At 42.4% G+C, this 25,886-nt stretch overlaps 1 protein-coding gene across 18 annotated transcripts in view; it reads left to right on the plus strand.

The window, feature by feature from the left end:
* The window catches only part of MLLT10 (MLLT10 histone lysine methyltransferase DOT1L cofactor), a 232,649-nt gene that overhangs the window by 30,387 nt on the left and 176,376 nt on the right, over positions 1-25,886 (plus strand). For 17 of the 18 annotated variants that reach the window (XM_043509429.1, XM_038390658.2, XM_043509425.1 and 14 more), the window contains one exon: positions 20,659-20,713. In XM_043509429.1, coding sequence (XP_043365364.1) covers positions 20,659-20,713 — 55 coding nt within the window. Of the gene's footprint in view, positions 1-20,658; positions 20,714-21,328; positions 21,348-25,886 lie in introns of those variants that run through there. The other variant, XM_043509435.1, reaches the window with a different exon arrangement.

Genomic DNA, 25,886 nt, shown 5'->3' on the forward strand with positions numbered 1-25,886 from the left:
GTGCAGAAACTTGCCAGTGTAGACAAAGCCTCAATAAAGGTGTTGAGAGAGAATCTCCTCAGAAGTGCAGCATGTCATATGTCCCTTCTCCCCACCCATGCCCCCAACTCATGTTAATGGAAACTTTTGCACGGGTTTTTGGATTAGTGGCATTACTGACTAAAATCTATCTTCTATCATATTGTACCTATGTAACAGAATACTGCATTACAATATTTCCTTAATTACTTACCTTCCATAAATCATCTACCATTTTCATTTACATAATCTCTTTTTGGTAAGAGTTGATAGCAATCATAAGAAACCAGTGGTTCTGGATAAAATGTTTTAAATTTTTTTCTGGAAAAAGACTTTTCAAAAATGAAACTTTTAGCAAAAAATGGACCTCAAAATTGCAGAATCTCCATGGAAGCTGCTTCTTTGCTTAAAAACCTGGGTTTCCGTAAACGAGAAATTTCAATGATGATTTCACAAATAATTTAAATGATTTTACTAAAACCAACAACAACAACAAAAACTTTGGGGGGGGGGAGAAGGGGTGGAGGGGGTCAGTTTTAACCCTGCAAAACAGAAACAACTTTAACATTTTTTGTGAAACCTTTTTTCTTTATTTTAACCATCTCTCGAAGTTGGTCCATTTCCACTAGGGAAACCAATTTAGGTGTTTCCATTTAAAAAAGAAACAAGTAAAGTGCTTCCTGTGGAAACCTTGCAAGTTAATCCTTCACATACAATCACATTGCTTTATGGGAAACTTCAGCCTTAGTCCTGCAAACCCTTACTTTCATAAAACTCTTTATTCAGGTGAGTAGTTCCATTGGCTTCCAAAGAGCTGGTCATGTGATTGACTAGTTATACTAGTAAAGATTTGTAGATCTGTGCCTTTGATAGTAAGGTCTGATATGTAATGTATGCCTGGTGGGTCAGAACAAGTGGAGCTTTATCAAATGCATTCTAAGTTCACAGGGCAGTGAAGGGGCAACATGCTGCTGTTAATAAAGATCTGACCTGTTTTGCTACTGTTTATATTTTTCCCTCACCTCATGTTGTCTTGTTCTTTCTTCTCTTTCACCACCCATCTACACAGATCTCTCCCTCTGTACAGCATGGGCTTTTCCTTTTCATCTTGGTTCAGTGAGATCTCTTCTTAGGAGTGCTGTTCAGGTTTGACTTTGTTCCATGTGCTAGTGGTGTATTTAAAGAAACTTACTAAAATATTTATTTCTGGAAATCAGAGTAGCATTATAGTAAATTGTCCTTTCCTGGGTCTTGACCTCTGCCCTCACTTTGCCACTTCATAATGAGTAAATCACTCAGACAAGCTGAGAATTGGTAAACCTCTTAGAATGGTCACTAAGCAAGGAAGCCCTCTGATGCGTATATTTTTCCCTCCATCACTGTCATGTTGGTCTATTTGATTCACCAGGAATGAGCCCAATGACTCTACTAAAAGGGAAGTTGACCCAAGACACCTTGGAATGGATACCCTAGCTCATCTCTGACCAAATTAATTTCTGTATGCTTTTTCTCCCTTTCTGCCGCTTGGAAGACTGACTGACTAATAAAGCCAAAAGAGAGATAATTTATTTGAGCATCCAATGAAGTGAGCTGTAGCTCACGAAAGCTTATGCTCAAATAAATTTTAGTCTCTAAGGTGCCACAAGTACTCCTTTTCTTTTTGCGAATACAGACTAACACGGCTGCTACTCTGAAACCTGTAATAAAGTCAAAAAATCTAATAATCAGTTATGCTTCACTAACTCCAAACTAACCAAAAACACTGTGGTAATCAGACCTGGTAGAAGCTTGAGTGCTCTACTAATTATCCCTAACAGACCTGACCATCTTCACCAGGGCCATTTACTTCATGCAGCTTAGCTCATCTGTGTTTAACAACATGGCTATTGAACATGACAATCTAAGGTCTGGTCTACACTTAAAAATTAGATCGACTTAACTGTGTGGTTCAGAGCTGTACAAAATTTCACAACCTGAACGCTGTAGCTAGGTTGACCTAACCACCAGTGTAGATGTGGCTAGGTCTTTGGAAGAATTTTCCTGTTATCGTAGCTTCTGCCTCTCTGAGAGGTGGATTAACTCTATTGATGGGAAAAACCCCTTCCATCAATGAAGGAAGCATCTGCACTACAGTGGCATAATTGCAGCGCTATAACTGTTCTGCTGTGGTGTAGACATACCCTAAATTAAGATGAATAATCCTCTTTGAGTGGGATGTTCATTATGGATAGGGCCTTATATATTTTGTGGCACAATGGGGCCCTATTCTGCAATGACACTAATTTATTCTACCACTATGATATACTTTTTATTTCCCAATTTGCAAACAGACTGACTTGTTGAAAAATACTGATTCATAATTCATCAGTTTATTTCAGTAGATTATATCAGAGGATGGGTATTTTCAACATGTTTTCCAGGTAGCCTGGCTCAGAATCACATATAGTAGAAACCCAGTATTACGAACACTTCGAGAATGGAGCTTGTTCGTAATTCTGAAATGTTCGTAACTCAGCAAAAAATTGTGGTTCTTTCAAAAGTTTACAATTGAACCTTGACGTAATGCAGCTTCGAAACTTTACTATGCAGAAGAAAAATGCTGCTTTTAATCATCTTAATTTGAATGAAACAAGCACAGAAACAGTTTCCTTACTTGTGAAATCTTTTTTAAACTTTGTTTTTAGTAGTTTAACATAGTACTGTGCTGTATTTGCATATTTATTTATTTTTGTCTCTGCTGCTATAGCCTGATTGCGTACTTCCGGATCCAAATGAGTGTGGCTGACCAGTCAATTTGTAAATCTGGTTTTGTAATTCTGAGGTTCTACTGAACATGAACACAAGGGACAGGGGAAAATTGTAGCTGGCTTTAGTAGCTCATTTTCTAGGCCTCAGCTGATGTAGTATTTTCCAGGCTGTTCAGCTCACTAGCCTATACTTCTGGTTCTCTGGCTTCCTGGCTGCAAGCTTGACCTCAGCTCTGGCTCTGCACACTAGAATCTAATTAACTCCTTCTTGTGAGGAAAGTTGGAGAGCAAGAGGCAGTTGGAGGCATGTTTTGGTAGGCCAAGGAGACAGAAAACAAAACATTTGGCACCTGTCCCTACAAAATGACAAATTCTGCAGGTGAAAAAAACCCAAATTCATTGACATCTTGGTGGAGGGAAGGGATGCTAGATTCTCCAGTTGTGAAAATCCTGCCATCCTTGTTGAGATGAAAGGGTAGGTTACACTTCAGGGCTATAATTTTAGGCTCTCTGCAGATTCTGTGAGGTGTCAGTTCAAATTTTAAAGATGTATTTTTGCAGCCGTGCAGGCTAGCAAGCAACATTTCAAAAAACAAATGCAAACAAATTCTGGAGCACAATTGAACAGCAAAAGGGTAAATTTCACAGCTCTGGAATTATGGAATACATAGGGCACTGCTTATGGCTCTCTCAGTTTACATGAGGTAATAGAAAACCTGTGACAGTGGAAAAAGGCTCTCCTTCTCTGTGAGGAACAAGTGATGTTGTTTTTTGGTGGTTGGGGGTGGGGATATCTGCACCCTCAAACTATTGGACTCTCTTCAGGGTAGCCCTGCACTGTCTCTCTGCACATCTTCATCCTGAATAGTGTAATTAGTGCAGGTTTGTCTCAATACTTAGTGGACCTTCTGCTTGTCCAGATTTTTTTAGGGCAGCTTGTAATTGAAAACTGGTAATGGAACTGGTGTTGCTTTCATGGCAGTTTCGATTAATGTTGCAAGCTCTAGCATTTCGTCTGTTCACATTGATGAGTTCCATATCACTCTACCCATTATATATCAAGGCACGTTTTTAGTAGCTGTCATATAGGTAAGAAGGAGCTCAAGAGTAGTCCTAAGCAGTTGTGAGCCATAGTGCATCTTCCACAATTACATTATAGTACTTTGCACTAAAGAGTCTTTGGCTAAAGTTGGTACTGTGGGGTTTTTTTTAAAATATCTTCCAGAGATTCCTGTCCTCTTTGTGTTTGAACTCTTAGCATAAATGAGAGAGGGTATGGCACAATCTGGATGTCTGAGTGGTGACAATATATGGCCATCTTCAGGAAATCAGATATCTTCTTTTCCTCTCGCTCGAAAGGCTTAGTAAAAAGACCTTGTTGCCAGATACATGAAACAGTGTCTATGGGAAGCATATGTCATATTCAGAAATCCTGTCTCAGAAGAAATTCAGGCTCACTGAGACCATTCCATGGCAGCTTCCAGTGGCAGAGATGTCACCTGTTACTAGTAAGGAAATATGCAGGCTAAAACCTGCTTGCACCAGAGAGTAAGGGAAAAACTTAAAAAGTAACTTAGGACCCTAAAATGACATTGAAAGTCAGTAATATTTTAAGCTCCTAAATGTCTAAGACACTTTGCAAATTGATTCTTTGGAGAAAAGAGGAACGATATAGTTGTGATCGGTTACCCCACCATTCCAGGGTGCCACTTAATGTACTGGGATCCCTCTGAGCCCGTCTGTTCCACCAACCTGGGTGCCCTCACCCTGTCCTGCTGTGCCAGGCCCTCAAGCCTCGTCTAGCACACAGACAGGTAGGGATCCAGCTGCAAAGGCGCACAGACGCTGAGAACAGCTCTGTGTGGAAAGACTCAGCTCGGGCATTGTCCAGCACTCAAGTGCACACACTCTCTGGAGTGTAAACCCAAAATTATATTGTCTTGCGCTGCACAGAAATCTATACCGTGTAAGCTCATGAAATCTGCCCCCTCCCTCAATGTGGAGGAAGATATGCACAGCTTTTTGCCTCCCCCTCCCCAGTTATGAGTTACACAAACTAGTTTTAAAATAAACAAAAACTAGTTTATTAACTACAAAAGGTAGATTTTAAGTGATTATAAGGGATAGCAAACAGATTAAAGCAGATTAGTGAGCAAATAAAACAAACATGCAAACTAGACTTAATACACGAAAGAAATTGGCCACAAATAGTAATTTCTCACCCTAAATATTTTAGGCAGGTTGCAGAATTTCTTAAGGACAAACTGCTCTTGTTTGCAGTCTAAAATTCCAGGTATATGATTCATGGGCCAGCCACCATTCCCAGCCTGGGTTCAGTACTTCCTTCCCCTTCCCTTTCCCTTTGCCTTTTGTTTCTTAGGGAACATCTGCACTGGCAAGGTTAAAGTGCTGGGAGGGAGCTCTCCCAGCACACTTAAAAAAAACCTACCTCCATGAGGGGCATAGCTACCAGTGCTGGGAGCGCAGCTCCTAGTGCTGGTGCACTGTCTATACTGGCATGTTACAGCGCTGAAACTTGCAGTTCTCAAGTTTCTCCCCCGCCCCCCACCTCTGAGTGAGAAAGTTGTAAAGTGCTAGTGTAGACAAGCCCTTAGATGTTTCCAGCTGTCATCCTGGGTGGGGATTCAGTGAAGAATGAACCAAGATTAACACACTCCCCAGCCTTAAATAGGATTTGCATATGGACGGAATCCTTTGCTTCCCAGTTTAACCCTCACCCCACCCTTAATGGAAAAACACTAGAAGTCCAAGATGGTGTCCAGTATGAGGAGACATGATCACCTGGCTCTGCAGTGTCAAAGCAGCATTCCAGGAAACTTCTCAGGAAGGTGGGAGATTAGCATTTTCAAAGTCCTAGGGCTTGTCTACACTGGGAAGTTTTGTCGATGAAACTAATGTTGACAAGGGAAAATCGATAAAAGCAAAGTCTCCAAAGTGTGTCTACATTTGCTCCCTCTGTCGACAGATCGTGTCCACGTTCGGGGCATCTTTGTTGACAGCGAGTGCAATAGACTGTGGGTATGTATCCCACAGTGTCTGGCGACACCATCCGTCGCTAGGTGTTGTGGGAATGCGGGAACGGAGTGTGGCGCATCCTCGGATGTGCAAAATGTACTGTTGTGCACTGCTTTGTGTCCCAACCCTCCAAACGTCTCTGGCTTTCTTTTGCCTTGTTTTTCCAACTGTCATTCGTTTGTAGTGTGTGCCAGCATCTGCAATGAGAGTGGATGAATCCTGCACTTCTCTCCTATGTGCTGTTAGCTGTCATGAGGACATTGCACATGGCAGCACAGTTACTTGCAGAGTTACTAGCAAAGTTAGCAGAGGATGAATTGCAGGCACTTATCAGTGCTTTGTGCATTCACAGAGCAGCTGCATTCGGTAGGGCGTTGCTTTTGGGCTAGGAAACAAGCACTAATTGGTGGGATTGCATTGTCATGCAGGTGTGGGATGACAACCAGTGGGTTGCGTAAAGCAACCTTCATGGAGCTATGTGCTGAACCGACCTGCGACCTGCAGTACAAGGACACCAGATTGAGAGCTGTCCTTTCGGTAGAGAAGCATGTTGCAATCGCTGTGTGGAAGCTGGTGAATCCAGACTGCTATCGGTCAGTTGCAAATCAATTTGGAATAGGAAAGCCCACTGTTGGGGCTGTAGTACTCCAAGTGTGCAGGGCAATAGATCTCATCCTGCGGTGGAGGTCTGTGACTCTGGGAAATGTGCATGACCTAGTGGATGGCTTTGCAGAGATGGGTTTTCCTAACTGGTGGGGCCATTGATGGCGCACACATTCCAATTTTAGCACTAGACCACCTTGCCTATGAATAAATCAATAGGAAGGGATTCAGGGTGTCGCAGGCACTTGTGGATCACCGGCGGCGTTTCACAGACATCAATGCAGGCTGGTCTGGAAAGGTGCATGATGCACGCATCTTCAGGAACAGTGGCCTGTACAGAAAGCTGCAGGCAGGGACTTGCTTTCCAGACCACAAGTTCACAGTGGGGGATGTGGAAATGCCTATAGTAATCCTGGGAGACTCTGCTCACCCCTTACAGCCCTGGCTCATGAAACCTTAAACAGGGCACCTGGACATCAACAAGGAGTGTTAATAACATGCTGAGCAGGTGCCACATGGTAGTCGAAAGTGCCTTTGGCCGTTTGAAAGCTCACTTGAGGTGTTTAAATGGCTGGCTAGACCTTACTGAGGATGATAATCCCGTGGTCATAGCCATGTGTTGCACTTTGCATAATCTGTGTGACTCTAAGGGTGAAATGTTTGCTCAGGTGTGGAGCACTGAGGCAGAGCGCTTGGCTGCACAGTTTGAACAGCCAGATGCTAGGGCTGTCAGAGGAGCCCAGAGGGCGGCTGTTAACATCAGAGAGGCTTTGAGGAACCACTTTGACAATGAGGGACAGTAACACATCTGCTTTGGAGTTGCTTCCCTGTTGCATCCATGTACAACGTTGGGGCCCAAGATCAGTGTAACACAATGCTTTAGAAGCCTGTACCCGCGAGCGAATTGATTGCTATACGCTTTTGTAGAACACAGAATAAAAACGCAGTACCATTAAATACCTTGGCCTTTATTTATTGTTAAAAAGGGTAAAACCTCACAACTGTGTGTAGCTCCAGCTATCATTGTGCAAGCTGTGAGAGGGGGTGGAGTGATGGGGAAACTCAGGAGTGCTGTGGCGTAAAAAGGAATGTGTGGGCATAGAGGGGGGTGGGGTTGGCAAAAAATTGTGCATCTGCTGCAGAGGTGCTTGAACTCGGATCTGCTCAGTCTGCAGCTGTATCAGGGACTTGAGTATCTCTGTCTGATCCTCCATAACTTTTAGCATCCGTTCTGTTGCTTGCCTACCAAAAGCAGCATTCTCTTTTCTGTCTTGGCTTTCGGCTTTTCAGCACTCTTTCCGTGCCCCACTCTGTCTCTCATCACGCTGTAGCACCTTGCGGAACATCTCCTCTTTCCTTGTGCCTAGGATTTTTTTCTTATCTGTCGCAGCAGGTTGGCAGGGGTGCGTGGTGTGCTCCTCAAGGTCTGTGCTGAACAGAAGAGGGATTGTTGCATTTCAGCAAATGATTGAAACATTTAAGTAAAAAGGGCATTTTGATAGTAGAAATAATTCTCTCTGAGACTTCAGGCAGGCACACATCCCTGTGAGCACCCCACTCATGGTAAGTTCCGGGAGTGGGGGAAAGACAGTTGTGCGTATGGACAAAAAGGTCTCAGCTTGCAGGGGAGCTTTTCAGGGAACTCATTCTAAAATTAGCCCACAGATTTTCATAGGCGGCTAACCTGCTGGCTGACATCTCTCTGATGAGGGTAACTAGGGAAACAAGGCTCAGCTTTTGAATGCTTGCGGCTTTCACCCTGGTCTATATGCAGCTCAGCTACGTGCTGCTTTGGTCCCAGCTACAGTGATTGCTAAAAGGCATGGTACAGTTTCCTACAATGGGGGACCTAACAAGGCTTCAATCCCTTGGAATCTGCGGTAGAGGATTAACAAGTACGTCTTGGAAACTTTCCAGAACTTCTCTCTGGAGGATTCCCTGCAGGTCTCGATGTCCATTGAAATCATGCTTGGCCATGTAGATTAGCTACACACTAACTGCCTCCCACTTTTCGATTCCCTACACAAGTCACATCAACTTACCCGGAGTCACATCTGCTTCTTGCTCCCCAATGTGCATTTCTGGAGTGGAGAAAAGTTCCTGGCTGCATGCCCCACTAGGTGACCACGCGTCTTCTAGCTCGACTTCTTCATCCACAATTTCAGCCTCAGAGTTACCCCCTCTTTTAGCAACCTGCGAAGTATCCACAGGGAAATTGGGGATGGAGGTGGGGTCACCACCGAGGATAGCATTCAGCTCCTTCTGGAAGCGGCAGGTCTTAGGTGCACCACCGGAGTGATGGTTCGCCTCCTGCGCCTTACGGTATGCCTGCCTCAGCTCCTTTATCTTTGCTCTGCACTGCTGCGTGTCCGATCACAGCCCTTTTCACACAAGCCTCGAGAAATTTGCCCATATGTGTCTTGATTCCTACGGGTCACTGGCAGCTGCGACTGAACAGACTCCTCTCCCCATATACTGATCAAATCCGACAACTCAGTGGTGGTCCAGGCAGGAGCGCTTTTGGGGTGATAGCCAGCCATGTTCACCTGGGAAGCCAACAAACAGGAAATGAGATTTAAAAGTCCCGGGTCTTGCAAGGGGGAGGTGCAGGTTGGCTGCAGGGCAGCAGAGTTCAAACCTCTGACCAGAGCGGCAGTAGGGGAATTGTGGGATACTTTCTGGAGGCCAATAAAATTGAAAAACCCCCTGTGGTGTCTACACTGGCTGTTTGTCGACTATAAAGGGGCGGAGAAGACAAAAGTCTCTTGCAGGGGTGGAAGTTTTTTGTCACCAAAACTGGGAGTGGGGGGTGGGATTTCAAAAAAAAACAAACCTTGCAATGTGTACACTACTGCGTTTTTTTTCACCAAAGGCCAGATTTTGGCAACAAAACTTCCCAGTGTAGACAAGCCCGTAGTGTTTTCCCTAATGACCCATCCAGACTGATTGCATTCTGCCTGGTAGGTGTTCCCCAGGTGCTTACAGTTGTAATTGTTACATATTTCATAGTCCTAACTTCAGATACAAAAATGATACGAGTAGGATAATCATATTAAGTAAATCATAACATTTCCAATGATATCTCACATAACCAATCTTGCATAAAATCTACCTTAATTATGCCATGTTCATTTTATAACAATATTTGTATGAAGAATATGGAGTGTTTTGTCACAATAGTTATTCCTAAATGAACCAGCAGTGCATTCCAGGAAAGGGGTAGGGTGGATCGTGTGTGTCCCCTTTTCTTTATCTTTCTTACTCTTTATTCTTACTGCTCACTGTGATTTCTTAGTAGAAGATTCAGGGATGGGTCAGGATCCAGCATATAAAATTTGTCAGCTGCTTTCCTTTCTGGGATTGGCCTCTACCTTCAAACCAACTCACCCTGGTTGAATTAATCTCTTAAGAGAGCACTATGTATGCTTATCGAATTTCTATCCAGGTAAAATTCAAAGTGGCTGATAAATGCTGTTGGGAATTTTTAAGTATCTCTGCATTTTAGGAAGCATTCAACTAGTGGGCCACAGAAGGAGTGTGGCTAAGCCCTAGTGTCTGAATACTTAGTCTGGACTGCCTGAGTTCTGTGGTAGAAGAGAGGCACTGCCCACTGGTGCTGTATTAAGGAGACGTCGGGTGTTTTTTTTTTTTTTTTTTTTTTTTTTAAAAACCTCCATAAGAGATTTGCACTTTAAAGATATTGGGCCAGATTCTTAGCTGTTATAAATTGGAATAGCTTCATTAACTTCAATGGGGTTCTGCCAGTTTATGCCAATTGAGGATGTAGCCGCAATCTGTGTCAGATTCTGAACTCCTGGGGTTCAGCTGCCTAGGGTCAGACAGGTACAATTCTTCTAACTTTAAAGTCTTTTTATTCCTAAAGGCAATCACAATATGGAGGGAAATATTCACAGGGCTGGGGGAAAGCTGACAGGTGCGGAGGAGCGCATGGTTCGGACAGCGACATCCCTTAGGAAAAATCTATTAATGGAGATTCTCTATGTCCTAGTAAGGAGGAGAGGATGGAAGATGATAAAATACAGGTAGGATCTGATGAGAAACAGTCAAATAAAAAAATTCCCATTCAATTACATCATGTAATGGCAGACAGCTAAAAAGTGACAAGTTCTTAAAGTGCTTACATACCAGTGCTAGAGGTCAGAATAATAAGATGGGTGAACTAGAGTGCCTCATTTTAAATGAGGATATTGATATAATAGACATCACAGAAACTTGGTGAAATGAGGATAATCAATGGGACACAGTAATATCAGGGTACAAAAAATATCGGAAGGACAGAACAGGTCATGCTGGTAGGGGAATGGCACTATGTGTGAAAGGAAAGCGTAGAATCAAATGAACTAAAAATCTTAAATGAACCAAACTGTACCATAGAATCTCTACGGATAGTAATTCCATGCTCTAATCAGAAGAATATAGCAGTAGGGATATGCTACTGACCACCTGACCAGGATGGTGATAGTGACTGTGAAACACTCAGGGAGATTATAGAGGCTATTAAAATAAAAACCTCAGTACTATTGGGGGATTTCAGCTCTCTCCATATTGACTGGATACATGTCATCTCAGGATGGGATGCAGAGATAGTTTCTTGACACCTTAAATGACTGCTTCTTGGAGCAGCTAATCCTGGAACCCACAAGAGGAGAGGCAATTCTTGATTTTGCCCTAAGTGGAGCACAGGATCTGGTCCAAGAGGTGAATATAGCTGGACCGCTTGGCATTAGTAAACGTAAAGTAATTAAATTTAACATCCCTGTGGTGGGGAAAACACAACAGCAGTCCAGCACTGTAGCATTTAATTTCAGAAAGGGGATCTATACAAAAATGAGGCGGTTAGTTGAACAGAAATCAAAAGGTAAAGCGCCAAAAGTGAAATCCCTTCAAGCTGCATGGAAAGTTTTTAAAGACACCATAATAGAGACTCAATTTAAATGTATACCCCAAATTAAAAAACATACTAAGAGAACAAAAAAAGTGCTACTGTGGCTAAACGACAAAGTAAAAGAAGCAGTGAGAGGCAAAAAGGCATGCTTTAAAAAGTTGAAGTTAAATCCTAGTAAGGAAAATAGAAAGGAGCATAAACTCTGGCAAATGAAATGTAAAAATATAATTAGGAAGGCCAAAAAAGAATTTGAAGAACAGCTAACCAAAGACTCAAAAAGTAATAGCAAAACATTTTTTAAGTGCATCAGAAGCAGGAAGCCTGCTCAGCAACCAATGGGGCCACTGGATGATCAAGATGTTAAAGGAACACTCAAGGACGATAAGGCCATTGCGGAGAAACTAAATGAATTCTTTTCATCCGTCTTCACAGCTGAGGATGTGAGGGAGATTCCCAGACCTGAGCCATTCTTTTTAGGTGGCAAATCTGAGGAACTGTCCCAGATTGAGGTGTCATTAGAGGTGGTTTTGGAACAAATTGATGAACTAAACAGTAATAAGTTACCAGGACCAGATGGTATTCTCCCAAGAGTTCTGAAGGAACTCAAATGTGAAATTGCAGAACTAATAACTGTAGTCTGTAATCTATCATTTAAATCAGCTTCTGTACCAAATGACTGGAGGATAGCTAATGTGATGCCAATTTTTAAAAAGGGCTCTTGAGGTGATCCTTGGTAAGCCTGACTTCAGAACCGGGCAAACAGGTTGAAACTAAGAACAAAATTGTCAGACACATAGATGAACATAATTTGTTGGGGAAGAGTCAACATGGTTTTTGTGAAAGGAAATCATGCCTCGCCAATCTACTAAAATTTTTTGAGGGGGTGAACAAGCATGTGTACAAGGGGGATCCAGTGGATATAGTGTACTTAGATTTTCAGAAAGCCTTTGACAAGGTCCCTCTCCAAAGGTTCTTAAGCAAACTAAGCTGTCACGAGATAAGAGGGAAGGCCCTCTCATGGATCAGTAACTGGTTAAAAGATGAGAAACAAAGGCTAGGAATAAATGGTCAGTTTTCAGAATGGAGAGAGTTAAATAGTGTACTGGGCCCAGTTCTATTCTATATATTCATAAATGATCTGGAAAAAGGGGGAAACAGTGAGGTGGCAAAATTTGCAGATGATACAAAATTGTTCGCAATAGTTATGTCCCAGGCAGACTGTGAAGAGCTACAAAAGGATCTCAAAACCGGATGATGGCAACAAAATGGCAGATGAAATTCAGTGTTGATAAATGCAAAGTAATGCACATTGGAAAATATAATCCCAGCTATACATATAAAATGATGAGGTCTAAATTGGCTGTATGACGGGGCAAGGCCAGATGGCTATAGAAAAGTAGTGGGAGATAGATATATTAGCTCCAGGCTAAACAAATCCCTGGTACCAGGTTAAGTGAAATGGAAGATTCTCCAGGTCAATTAAGACACCTGGGGCCAATTAAGAACTTTCCAGAAGGCAGGGAGAATGCTATGTTGATTGGGACATCTGAAGCCAATCAGGGGCTGGCTGAAACTAGTTAAAAACCTCCCAGTCAGTCAGGTGGGTGTGAATGTCAGGAGCTGTGGGAAGAAGTTGTGCTGTTGGAGAGGCTGAGTAGTACACACCATATCAGGCACAAGGAAGGAGACCCTGAGGTAAGGGTGAAGTGGAGTTTGAGGAAGTGAGGGCTGCTGTGGTGGAAGTAGCCCATGGAATTGTACATGTCATGTTTTTAAAGGTCAGCTACCATATGGTACTATTAGGGTCCCTGGGCTGGAGCCCGGAGTAGAGGATGGGCCCGGGCTCCCCCCCACCTTTGCCCCCTGTTTAATCACTGAGACTGGGAGACAACAGAGACTGTGCAAGGAAGGGTAACTTCTCCTCACCTCCCTCGCTGGCTTATGATGAAAATGGCTCAGTAGACTGTGACCCCTGTCTCTGAGAAAGAAGGGTTACTTGGAGGGTCACAGTGAGCCTTTGAGGCTAGCAAAATCCGCCAGGAAACGCGGGACCCATAGAGGCAAGGACAGAGCTTTGTCACAGCTGTTGCCACTCAAGAAAGAGGTCTTGGAGTAATTTGTGGATAGTTCTCTGAAAACATCCACTCAATGTCCTGCGGCAGTCAAAAAAGCGAACAGAATGTTGGGAATCATTAAGAAAGGGAGAGATAATAAGACAGAAAATATCATATTGCTTCTATATAAATTGATGGTACGCCCACATCTTGAATACTGTGTGCAGATGTGGTCGCCCCATCTCAAAAAAGATGTATTGGACTTGGGAAAAGTTCAGAAAAGGGCAACAGAAATGATTAGGAGTATGGAATGGCTGCCGTATGATGAGAGATTAATAAAACTGGGACTTTTCATCTTGAAAAAGAAATGACTAATGAGGGATATAATAGAGGTCTATAAAATCATGACTGATGTGGAGAAAGGAAATAAGGAAGTGTTGTTTAGTCCTCATAACACAAGAACTAGGGGTCACCTAATGAAATTGATAGGCAGCAGGTTTAAAACAAACAAAAGGAAGTATTTTCCTGCCAGAGGATGTTGTGAAGGCCAAGACTATAACAGGGTTCAAAAAAGAACTAGATAAATTCATGAAGGATAGGTCCATTCATGGCTATTAGTCAGGATGGACAGGGATGTTGTCCCTAGCCTCTGTTTGCCAGAAGCTGGGAATGGGTGATGGGATGATCACTTGATGGTTACCTGTTCTGTTCATTCCCTCTGGGGCATCTAGCATTGGCCACTGTTGGAAGACAGGATACTGCGCTAGATGGACCTTTGATCTATGTTCTTATGTTTATCCTCTGATAGTCACACACCACCCCAACTGCAGCACTGGGAAGCTTCCAGTCAATTTTTTTATTGACTGCCGTAGAGTTTAAGGCCAGAAAGGACTGCCAGATTATCTAGTCTGACATCCTTTATATCACAGGCCACTAAAGCACCCAGTCACCTCTACACAAAGACCGACAACCAGAATTAAACTAAAGTGTTCTAGCCCTCAGGAGACTAAACCATTATATGCTGTAGGCAGAAAACAGGAGGGACTGAGGCATCAATTCCCTGAATTGGCAGGGAATTAAGTAAAATATACCCAGATCCCAGATGATCCTAGCAAGTGACCCCCACCCCATGCTGCAGAGGTAGGCAAAAACCTCTCAAGTTCCATGCCAGTCTGACCTGTGGAAAAATTCCTTCCTGACTCCATGTATAATGAACAGTTAGAGCATGAGCATGTGAGCAAGAACCAACCAGTAAGCAGTGGAAAGAATTCTCAGTACCATTTCAGAACATCGGCCAACCCCATCCAGTGTCCCATCTCCAGCTCTGGCCATCTCCCTTCAGTGAAGGGAGACACCTGCCCCCTCCCTCCCAAAATACAATGTGTGTGGGGGAAATTCCCTTTCTGACCCTTGCAGGTGAGCTGCTGACCCCTGAAGCATGCGAGGAACATAAGACATGAACTGAGGGGACCACCAGGGCTGCCAAGCCCTGTCCCCATCATTGCAAGCAACTCCGTCATACAGTACCATTCATAAATTTATCAAGTGATATTTTAAAACTAACTAAGTTGTTTGCCCCCCCAACTACTGGGAGGCTGTTCCAGAAGCTTACTCCTCTGATGGTTTAAAACCTTCTGATTTGCAGCCTGAAATTTGTTCATGGCCAGTTATATCCATTTGTTTTTGTGCTAACAATGGCTTTCATCTTAAATAACTTTTTAGTCCTCCCTGCTGTTTACCCCCCTGACATATTTATAGAAAGCAATCATATCCTCTCAGCCTTCATTTTGCTAGGCGAAACAAGCCAATGCTCTGCCACTGAAAGAGCATCCCTCAGGAGCCATCTCTTTTACCTGTTCTGTTTTGGAGATTCTTTTTTGATATTTCCCCTGTGTTCCTGTCACCCTACTTCTCTTTATTTTGATGTGCCTGGTGCCTTTTGGGCACCTCTGTCTCATCTCTGGTTTCCAGATTTCTCTGAGGAACATTAGTGGGTTTTCGAATGCTTGTTCCTATCAGTATTCCGCATGTGGATACTTATTCTCATTATGCACCTGATGCTGGAAAATTTTGCCTGTAGTGTCAAGTGGTTTGCACGTACGACCGCATCTTTTCATGTTCAGCACCCAGGGTATAAGGGGAAGTGCATACTGACTGCCTCTCCAGTTCCTTGTTACTGCCGCGTGGCTCGAGTCGGAATCTTTTTTTGTGGAGCTATCCTCGCATCATCTTAATCTCAGTAAATATAATTGTATATAGTTTGTTACTGTTTTTATAGTATATTTAGTTAGTGTAGCTTAATTTTCCCTACACTGGGAGACCCTCTTTGTCGTTCCTTTTGAGAGTAGGACTTTTGCCAGAATTCTGGGATTTAAAAACTGTCTCCTGTCCTTTCTCTTCCTTGGTCAGCAATAACCACTATTGCTATCCTTATTGCCTAGGAGAGGTGCATACGTCTGGCAAGTGCAGTGTCTGTTGTTTCTTCCCACCCTGGACCTGAGAGGAATAAGAGCTCCAACTAAGTAAGCACCTCATGGAGAAAGCTATGAGACCCGAGTCGGATCCAGGCCTATGAGACTTCCCTGTACATTGTCCTCAGTCCTCAAGCAGCGCGAGTCTGAGCACGAGTGCAGAAGCAGAGGCCAGCTCGGATAGATCTAATGACTTATTTTCTCAGGCTTCTTATGAGAGTAAGGTGCACTCTCACAGACATAAAAACAGATCCACCTCTAAATCTGCTTCCAGGAGAAGGAATTCCTTCCTGACTCCTTCCAAGTTGAGTGAGTGTTGATGTGCAGGTCCCAAGGATATAGGTCTGCCTAAGCCTCCCTCGTGGCAGCTAGATTCCTAAAGGGTCTGACTAGGGTCTTCCCACTACTAACGAAGCCAATGTACTTATACTGCAGCACTTACTGGGCCACCTTTCAAACTGATGGCCACGTGCTCAGTTTTCTACCTGTCTATGAAGGTCGCCTCTTTGGTCACCATTATGTTGGCCAGAAGAGTACGTGAACTGGAGGGCCCACATGGCTGATTTGCTTCATACTTCATTTCAAAAGAGAAGGTATCCCTTCTCCTCTACCCAAATTCATCCCAAAGGTAGTTTCTGAGTTCCACATAAACCAATCGATTCACTTACTGGTATTCTTCCCAAAGCCTCATGCCTCCAGCAAGGAAAGAAGACTTCATCCTCTTGATTTCAGATGAGCATTGGCGTTCTACCTGCAAAGAACGAAACCATTTAGAAAATCACCTATACTATTAGTAGTTGTTGCAGAGCGAACATGGGGATTAGCAGTATCTGCTCATATTCTCAAAGTGGATTTCTGCCTATATCCTTCTTTGCTATCAATTGGTACTTTTCCCTCCCCCAGGTGTGGTGAGGGCCCATTTCACTAGGGCACAGGTGAACTCAATAGCATCTCTTTGAGAAGTGCCTTATGCTGGCCATTTTTAAGGCAGCAATCTAGAGTTCCATCCACAAGTTCACAAAGCATTACGCTTTGGTCCAAGCCTCTTCTGCTGATGCGGCCTTTGGAATTGCAGTGTTAGACGTGTATGCTGCCTGCATCCTCACACTCCCTCTCTCCCATTTGAGTACTGCTTGCCAGTCGCCCATATATGGAGAACGCATAGGGACCAGCACTTGAAGAAATGGAGGTTACTTACCTGTAATTGGGAGTTCATTGAGATGTGTGGTCCCTATCTGTATTCCGCTTCCCGTTTTCCTTCCCCTCTGCTTTGGATCATGACTGGAGTTGTGGTAGAGAAGGAACTGGAGAGATGGTTAGTCTGCAACTGCCTCAGTGATGCATACGGGGAGAGCCAGGGTGCAGCCATGGACCAATGGACACTAGTTGCAAGATTTTCCAGTCTCAGGTGCATGGTGCATACTCACATATGGAAAACAGTTATAGACCACATCTCCTGAAGGAACCACCAGTTACAAGTAAAAAGAAAAGGAGTACTTGTGGCACCTTAGAGACTAACAAATTTATTTGAGCATAAGCTTTCGTGAGCTACAGCTCACTTCATCGGATGCATTCAGTAGAAAATACAGTGGGGAGATTTATATACATAGAGAACATGAAACAATGGGTGTTAACATACACACTGTAACGAGAGTGATCACTTAAGGTGAGCTATTACCAGCAGGAGAGCAGGGGGATGGGGTGGGGGGACCTTTTGTAGTGATGATCAAAGTGGGCCATTTCCAGCAGTTGACAAGAACGTCTGAGGAACGGTGAGGGGGGAGGATAAACATGGGAAATAGTTTTACTTTGTGTAATGACCCATCCACTCCCAGTCTCTATTCAAGCCTAAGTTAATTGTATCCAGTTTGCAAATTAATTCCAATTCAGCAGTCTCTCGTTGGAGTCTGTTTTTGAAGCTTTTTTGTTGAAGGATAGCCACTTTTAGGTCTGTAATCGAGTGACCAGAGAGACTGAAGTGTTCTCCAACTGGTTTTTGAATGTTATAATTCTTGACGTCTGATTTGTGTCCATTTCTTCTTTTACGTAGAGGCTGTCCAGTTTGACCAGTGTACATGGCAGAGGGGCATTGCTGGCACATGATGGCATATATCACATTGAGCTTATGCTCAAATAAATTAGTTAGTTTCTAGGGTGCCACAAGTACTCCTTTTCTTTTTGCACATCTACCAATGTGATATATGTCATCATGGGCCAGCAGTGCCCCTCTGCCATGTACATTGGTCAAACTGGACGGTCTCTACATAAAAGAAGAAATGGACACAAATCAGACGTCAAGAATTATAACATTCAAAAACCAGTTGGAGAACACTTCAGTCTCTCTGGTCACTCGACTACAGACCTAAAGGTGTCAACTGCTGGAAATGGTCCACCTTGATTATCACTACAAAAGGTTCCCTCTCCCCCCCACCCCACCCCCGGCTCTCCTGCTGGTAATAGCTCACCTTAAGTGATCACTCTGGTTACAGTGTGTATGGTAACAACCATTGTTTCATGTTTTCTATGTATATAAATCTCCCCACTGTATTTTCCACTGAATGCATCTGATGAAGTGAGCTGTAGCTCACAAAAGCTTATGCTCAAATAAATTTGTTAGTCTCTAAGGTGCCACAAGTACTCCTTTTCTTTTTGCGAATACAGACTAACACGGCTGCTACTCTGAAACCATTTACAAGTAAGTAACCTACATTTTTGTGGTGCAGGTCTGTTTCAGGCACTGAGGGTTTTATGTCCTTTCAGAGTGACAAAATATGCGTCGTTAACCCCAGAGGTATGCCTATTATGAAAAGGCATGTGTTGCATTTTCTTCCATGTGTCCTGTGAAAGGAGTGTTTGGGGTAGATACTGTCTCAAATAGCAGGTGTGCTATGGGATGCTTTCAGGTGTTCCTTGAGGCAACTTTACTCTAGAGATTCCGTTGATCTCAGCTTCAGATCAGATCAGAGTGTTTTGAAAGAGGAAAGCCTGAGTTGGCTTCACCTCTGGAGGGATTTGGGTATGCACTGATGCAAGTAGTGCAGACATCAGTTTTCCGCCCTGTGTCCACTGATGTAGCTTCACCACCTCCACTGAAGCATCCCGTGTCGTTCCTGCCAATGGTTTTGCCAAGTACAGGTACTGATGCTTGAAGTCAGGGCTAGTGGTATTTGGCAATACCAGGGGGCACAGAGAGAAAGCAAACTGCTCTCTGACTGGCCCATGCTGAAGCATTTAATAACTTTATGCACATTAGCACTTGAAGCCTCTTTGTATCCCTTCTCTATATGTGTTTAGGATTGGGAAATTGCTCTGAGAGGCTTCAGTGGTGGTATACATTTGGGGATCTAGGCAAGTCAAGCCTGTTAATCTCTGAAGCTGTAGTAATTACTTTCAGTGCTAATTTGGGCTTGTGTCAAGATTTTTCAGAGCTATTTGCAGTCAGAGTGCTTATTGTGCCAAGATTGCCCACATGCTGTGGAATTAGCTCCTTTAGTGTGTTGAAGATTGGTTTTGACCCCAGTGTACTCCCACATTGAGGGACCCTAATGCAGCTAGTGTTTGATGCCTGGAGAGCAGGTGTCTGTCAAACATACCACCCATAAGTGTATTTTTGGGGTCTACATGACCTATACAAATTCTGCAGAATTTGTTTTAATTAAAAAAAAAAAGCATTTTTAATTGCATATAAACCCTTCAAAAATGTGAACTGAGTGTAACTGATGTAGTTACAACTGATGTAGGAACAGTGGGAGGTGTTCCTCAGATATTCTTGTTAACTGCTGGAATTAGCCTACCTTGCTTGTCACCATGAAAGGTTTTCCTCCTTCCCCGCCCCCTGCTGCTGGTGATGACTTATCTTAAGTGATCACTCTCCTTACAGTGTGTATGATAAACCCATTGTTTCATGTTTTCTGTGTGTGTGTATATAAATCTCTCCTCTGTTTTTTCCACCAAATGCATCCGATGAAGTGAGCTGTAGCTCACGAAAGCTTATGCTCTAATAAATTTGTTAGTCTCTAAGGTGCCACAAGTACTCTTTTTCTTTTTGCGAATACAGACTAACACGGCTGCTACTCTGAAACCTTAAATGAGCTTGACACCCTGCTTCAGAGGAACTGTCAGTGTTGTAGGCTCCTCCATCACCTTACTATGATCAGCCATCTGAGTGAGAGCAAGCTGATGGTCAGGAAGAATATTGTTGTCTCTGGGACACAGGTGAACTGGCCATGCTCTACTGATGCCAAGTATATCACCATTCAAAGCTTACTGTCTTGGAACAGGATACAAGACGTCAGTCATATCAGGAGGGAGAAGCAAGAGGTAGCAGGTGACTGCTGGGACCATGCTATGAATGTTGAGTCTTATGTCTGCAGCTGTATTCGTTGTATCCCTGACTTCAATGGGCCCCGAGATTCTGGTGGAAGCAAATATCTCACACTGTCTTGGATTACATCCTGGTTCCTTTGGAATTAGCCCCTCCCTCTCAAATCCTTGGAGGTTGGTCTGTCTTTCTAGGGAATGAAATGAGAATTCTGAAAGCTCTCTAGAGAGAAGTAGAATTACAAGTAACTTTTTCCTATTTAAGCGAGTACAGTGCCATGGTTTCAAATGTATCAGAAATTAGCAGCTTCATTATGTAAGAGCTCTGTAATATGAATACATCCTTAGCATTGTTTAATGGAAATGTGTATCCACTTGCTTCTCAAACTGTAATCTGTCAATTGTAGAAGACAATTACGATGATACTTTTGTATAATCTGTATGGTTTCTCTTATAATGTTCTAATCATTCCAATTCTTCGTTTTGTTTTGGCTTTTCCCTAGAGATGTGAATTATGCCCTCATAAGGATGGTGCTTTAAAGAGAACAGATAATGGGGGTGAGTTGCATTTTTATTTCTTTTAATTTTTGCTTAATAAAAGGAAAACTGTACTGTAAACTGAAATAATACAAAGATCATATTACCTGCTAGCAAAAAGAGCAACTGTTTTAACACAATAGCTGACTAAGACTGCATTAGAAACTAATATTTATTTTACAGTAAAGTATAACGGGCTGTAGTTGTCCACTTTAGGTTGAACTTCAATCAGAAAACGTAATCAGTTCACTGTATATTTTATTAGCTCTATTTAAAAAGTCAAATTTCTGACTGAAGGAAGAAATTCTATTGTAATACAGAAGATTCTAATCATGAGATCCTTTAGGATAAAGGGTAAATTACATATTCATTTTAGAAGATGAACAGTCATTGGAAGCTACTTTTGTGAGTGCATCAGCCCATTTTCAGGCGTGGAAAGTCAGGGACTTCCGAAGTTGTAGGTCAGGCTAAATACACTGATGCATGTTTCAGATAATAGTTTTCATGCATATTTACAAATAGGTTCTGCAACACAGAAATTAGAGATCGAAAAGACGCAGTGGTGATTTACCACCTTCACATCTGCTCGTTATGTTGTTCCGTGCATTATCAATTCTGAGCTCTTAGTGGGTAGTATCATTAAAGGAAATCTTAAGTGAGTATTTGTCTTTATTAAATCTTTACTACTATGTGGATATAAAAGAATGTTTCAAGCATTTTTAGAAATGCCTGTCTTTTTTTGATACATTAATCAAGGGCCAAATCCTGCCCCCACATATGTGGCTGTAAGAGGTTCAGATTTAGTAGGACTGGTCAAATTCTGGTGTGGAAAGGGGATGGATGAGTAAGATTTTGGGGACCCATTCAGAGGCTCAGCCCCTGTTGCGTGCTGAGGATTTGTGTTCTGGGGTGGGTCCTGTATCCCAGTTTGTGTACGTATCTTGTTTTTAATAGGATTTACTGAGGCATTCATCAACATAGTATATGAGCAATTCTGATACACTAAGGAATTCAGCCTTAAACAACCCTCAGAGGTAGGGAAGTAGTAGTATCCTCATTTTAAAAGGGATGACCCCTTAGGGAACTATAGATCCCTGACAAAACAATGGAATAGTATCTACAAAGAATTATAGGCTAAAAATCTGCCAGTCAACATGGTTTAATGAAAGGTAAGTCTTGACAAACAAACTTGTGGTCTTTTTTGACAAGATTATGGGTCTGGTTGACAAACTATGTTGATATAGTTTATTTGGATGTCCCCAAGGCATTTGACCAAGTACCAAATGACATTTTGACTAAAAATCCTTGCATTATATGGAACTACATAGTACACATTAGGTGGATTAAAAATTAGCTCACTTACAGAATTCAAAATATAGTTGCTAATAATGAGACATCAGTTAGTGGGGCTGTTTCTAGCAGGGTCCATCAGGGATCAGTTTGTGGCTCAACACTATTCCATATTTTTATCAATAACCTAGACAGTATAAAATCGTTGCTGGTAAAATTTGTAGGTAAGGATTGATGGGATAGTAAATAATGAAGACAGGTTACTGATGGTGATCTCAGTCACTTGATTAAATAGTCACAGTCTAACAAAATGCATTTTAATATAGTCAAATGCCAAGTAATACACCTGGGAACAAAGAATGCAGGCTGTACCTACAACAAGGGAGATTGTTTTGGCAAGCAGAGACTCTGGGAAGGACTTACGACCACAGCAACATGAGCTTTCAATGCAGTGCTGTCAAAGTGGCTAATGCAATCCTCAGATGTATAAGAAGGGGAATATTAAGTTGTCATAAATATAAAGGGAAGGGTAAACACCTTTAAAATCCTCCTGGTCAGAGGAAAACCCCTTTCACCTGTAAAGGGTTAAGAAGCTAGGATAACCTCGCTGACGCCTGACCAAAATGACCAATGGGGAGACAAGATGCTTTCAAAGCTGGAGAGGGGGAGAAACAAAGGTTCTCTCTGTGTGATGCTTTTGCTAGGAACAGAAAAGGAATGGAGTCTTAGAACTTAGTAAGTAATCTAGCTAGTTAGGCGTTAGATTCTGTTTTGTTTAAATGGCTGATAAAATAAGCTGTGCTGAATGGAATGTATATTCCTGTTTTTGTGTCTTTTTGTAACTTAAGGTTTTGCCTAGAGGGATTCTCTGTGTTTTGAATCTGATTACCCTGTAAGGTATTTACCATCCTGATTTTACAGAGGTGATTCTTTTACTTTTTCTTTAACTAAAATTCTTCTTTTAAGAACCTGATTGCTTTTTCATTGTTCTTAAGATCCCAGGGTTTGGGTCTGTGTTCACCTATGCAAATTGGTGAGGATTTTCATCATACCTTCCCCAGGAAAGCAGGTGTAGGCTTTGGGGAGGATTTTGGGGAGAAAGACGTTTCCAAGCGGGCTCTTTCCCTGTTATATATTTGTTAGACACTTGGTGGTGGCAGCAATAAAATCCAAGGGCAAAACGTAAAATAGTTTGTACCTTGGGGAAGTTTTAACCTAAGCTGGTAAAAATAAGATTAGGAGGTTTTCATGGAGGTCCCCACATCTGTACCCTAGAGTTCAGACTGGGGAAGGAACCTTGACATAAGTAGAAGTAGGGAAGTTACCTTGTCTCTAAACACCACATCGGTAAGATTACTGCTAGAATACTGAGCCCAGTTCTGGTGTCCATGTTTCAAGAAGCATGTGGAAATAGTGGTGAGAGTTCAAAGGACAGCTGCAGAAGTGACCCGGAGTCTAGAAAACAAGCTTTTGAGAGTTTTAGGAGCTCAGCCTATTCTGTTCATGGAAGAGAAGGTTGAGGTGATTTAATCGCTGTGCATGGGTACTTACATATGGAAAAAAAATATCTGACAGTGGGAAGCTTTTCAACCTGGCTGACAAAGACCTAGCAAGATCCAGTGTCTGGAAGTTGAAGTTGGACAAATTCAGCCTTGAAATAAGATGCAATTTCCTAGCAGTGAGTGTGATTTAAAAATTAGAATAGCTTACATGGGAGATTGTGGAGTCACCATTGTTTGGAGTCTTTAAAGTGAGATTTCATATTTTTCTAATCCACGTGCTTTAATCTAGTTTCTGAGATAAATTCTATGGCCTGTGTCTGTGGCAGGTTTGGGTTAGATGATTGTGGTGGTCCCTTCTGGACTTTGAATGTGAATCTCTGAATCCCTTTGTTTATTACCTTCTTTCATGGGCCACAGGGAGAACATCAAGTTCTGCATTGCCCTTACTATGATAATAACGTTAACAGCTCTGTGTTATGACAATGACTATAATCAGGTCTCCGGCATCAATCAGTTCATCACCAGGGGTCAGGAAGGAATTTTTTTCCAAATTCACAGTTGGCTTCTGTTCCCCCCTGGCATCAGAATTTGGCTACAGCTGGTGACAAAGGGCAGGGTAGACCAGTGCTACGAGATGATACAGTGAATTCTCTTTCTCAGAAGCTTGGCTGGTGTGTCTTGCTCACATGCTCAGGGCCAAATGGAGTGCTAGGTTTAGAGGTGGGAAGCAATTTTCTCTCAGCTCAGATTGACAGGGACCTTGGAGGTTTTCAGCTCCTCTGTAGCATAGTGTCTAGATTGCTTGCTAGGGTCATCTGGGCATATGTCACCTAATCAGTTCCATGACATTGCAGATTCTTCGGGCGTTGGTGGCACCTAATTTCTCCTGTTCGCTACTTGTAGCACACAATTTAGTCTTCTGAGGACTGAAATGCTTTAGTTTAACCCAAGTTATTTGGTTCAGTGTAGGGGTAACTGGGTAAAATTTAGCGGTCTGTGGTATCCCGAAGGTCAGGGTAGATAATCTAATGGTCCCTTCTGGTTTTTAAATTTTATGAAACTATTCAATTTTAAATATGGGGAATCAAGGCAGAACTTCTGAGTCCTAGTCCAATGCTTGAATTATAAGATTATTTTTCTTTGGGATGTTGGGGGAATGGCCGTATTGATGGATTTGTTATCCATTCTCTCTTTCAAATTACACTGCTTGTGGTAGTGAACTCCATTGCAGTGTTCTACACAATGCAGCCTTGCTACTTGCTTCTCAGGAAAGCCCCTATGAAGGGGAAAAATAGCACTGAAAATATTCTTTCCCATTAGAAAGCATGGAAAATGAATATATTTCAGAGCTCTTGTTAAGGTCTGGTAAATGTCTATTATGGAATCAAGAGTCAACAAAGTGTTAAATAAATAAAAAAAAAATACAGGACTCTACTGTCCCTTACATGAACTTTGAAACATGATTTCCAATGAGTTTTGATGGGAAAAACGAATGCTTTTAGATCTACTTTAATGCAAACTGTCAGTGTCCCTTTGTTATTAATTTATACCTCTTGCTGTATTTTAACATGTGTATTTTTAATGATTTACTCATTGTAATTATATGTAGTAATTTGCATATCTGAAACTAAAATAGTTATAAGGTTGTAAATATGATTAAATACTTGAACATTTTAGTTATTTTTTTAAAGTTCCACAAACAATCTTGACTTTGATTGTGCTTTAATGACCAGCCCTCTACCTCTCTGGCAATCTCAACATGGACCGCAAACCCTTTTAATCTACTGCAGATACACTAGATATACAAAGGGTCAGAGCTGTTAGATACCTGAATATTGAGTTGCATGATTTTGGCTCTAGCTTATACTAGAAATACCATCAACTACCATTATGTGGTTACACATCTGTAACCACTACCCTCATTTCAAAATGATCAGTGTCCAAAATAAGACCTTTTCTTTCAGCAATGTGACAGCGTGATATACCTTGTCTCACCTCTGATTTTCTCTTCTAGACACTTCAGAAGCAATACTTTCTCATTATATTGGAATAGCTATGAATCAGAGTCCAGTACAGTAAATCCTTCCTTAACGTCGTCCCAGTTAATATTATTTCGTGGTTACGTTGCTGATCAGTTAGAGAACATGCTCGTTTAAAATTGCATAATGCTCCTTTATAACATTGTTTGGCAACCACCTGCTTTGTCCACTGCTTGCAGTAAGAGCAGCCCGTTGAAACTAGCTGGTGGGGGCTTGGAACCAAGGTGGGCTGGCAGCCCCTCATTAGCTCCCCTAAGTTCCCTGTGTGGTAGCCGCCCAGCAGGCTATCAATTGCCGGGAAGTTCAGCTGTCCCTCCCCTCACTGCCGTGTGCTGCTCCAGCCCTCTGCTTTGGAGCTTCTCC

Source organism: Dermochelys coriacea, chromosome 2, assembly GCF_009764565.3.
Source record: "Dermochelys coriacea isolate rDerCor1 chromosome 2, rDerCor1.pri.v4, whole genome shotgun sequence".
NCBI classification, from domain to species: Eukaryota; Metazoa; Chordata; order Testudines; family Dermochelyidae; genus Dermochelys; species Dermochelys coriacea.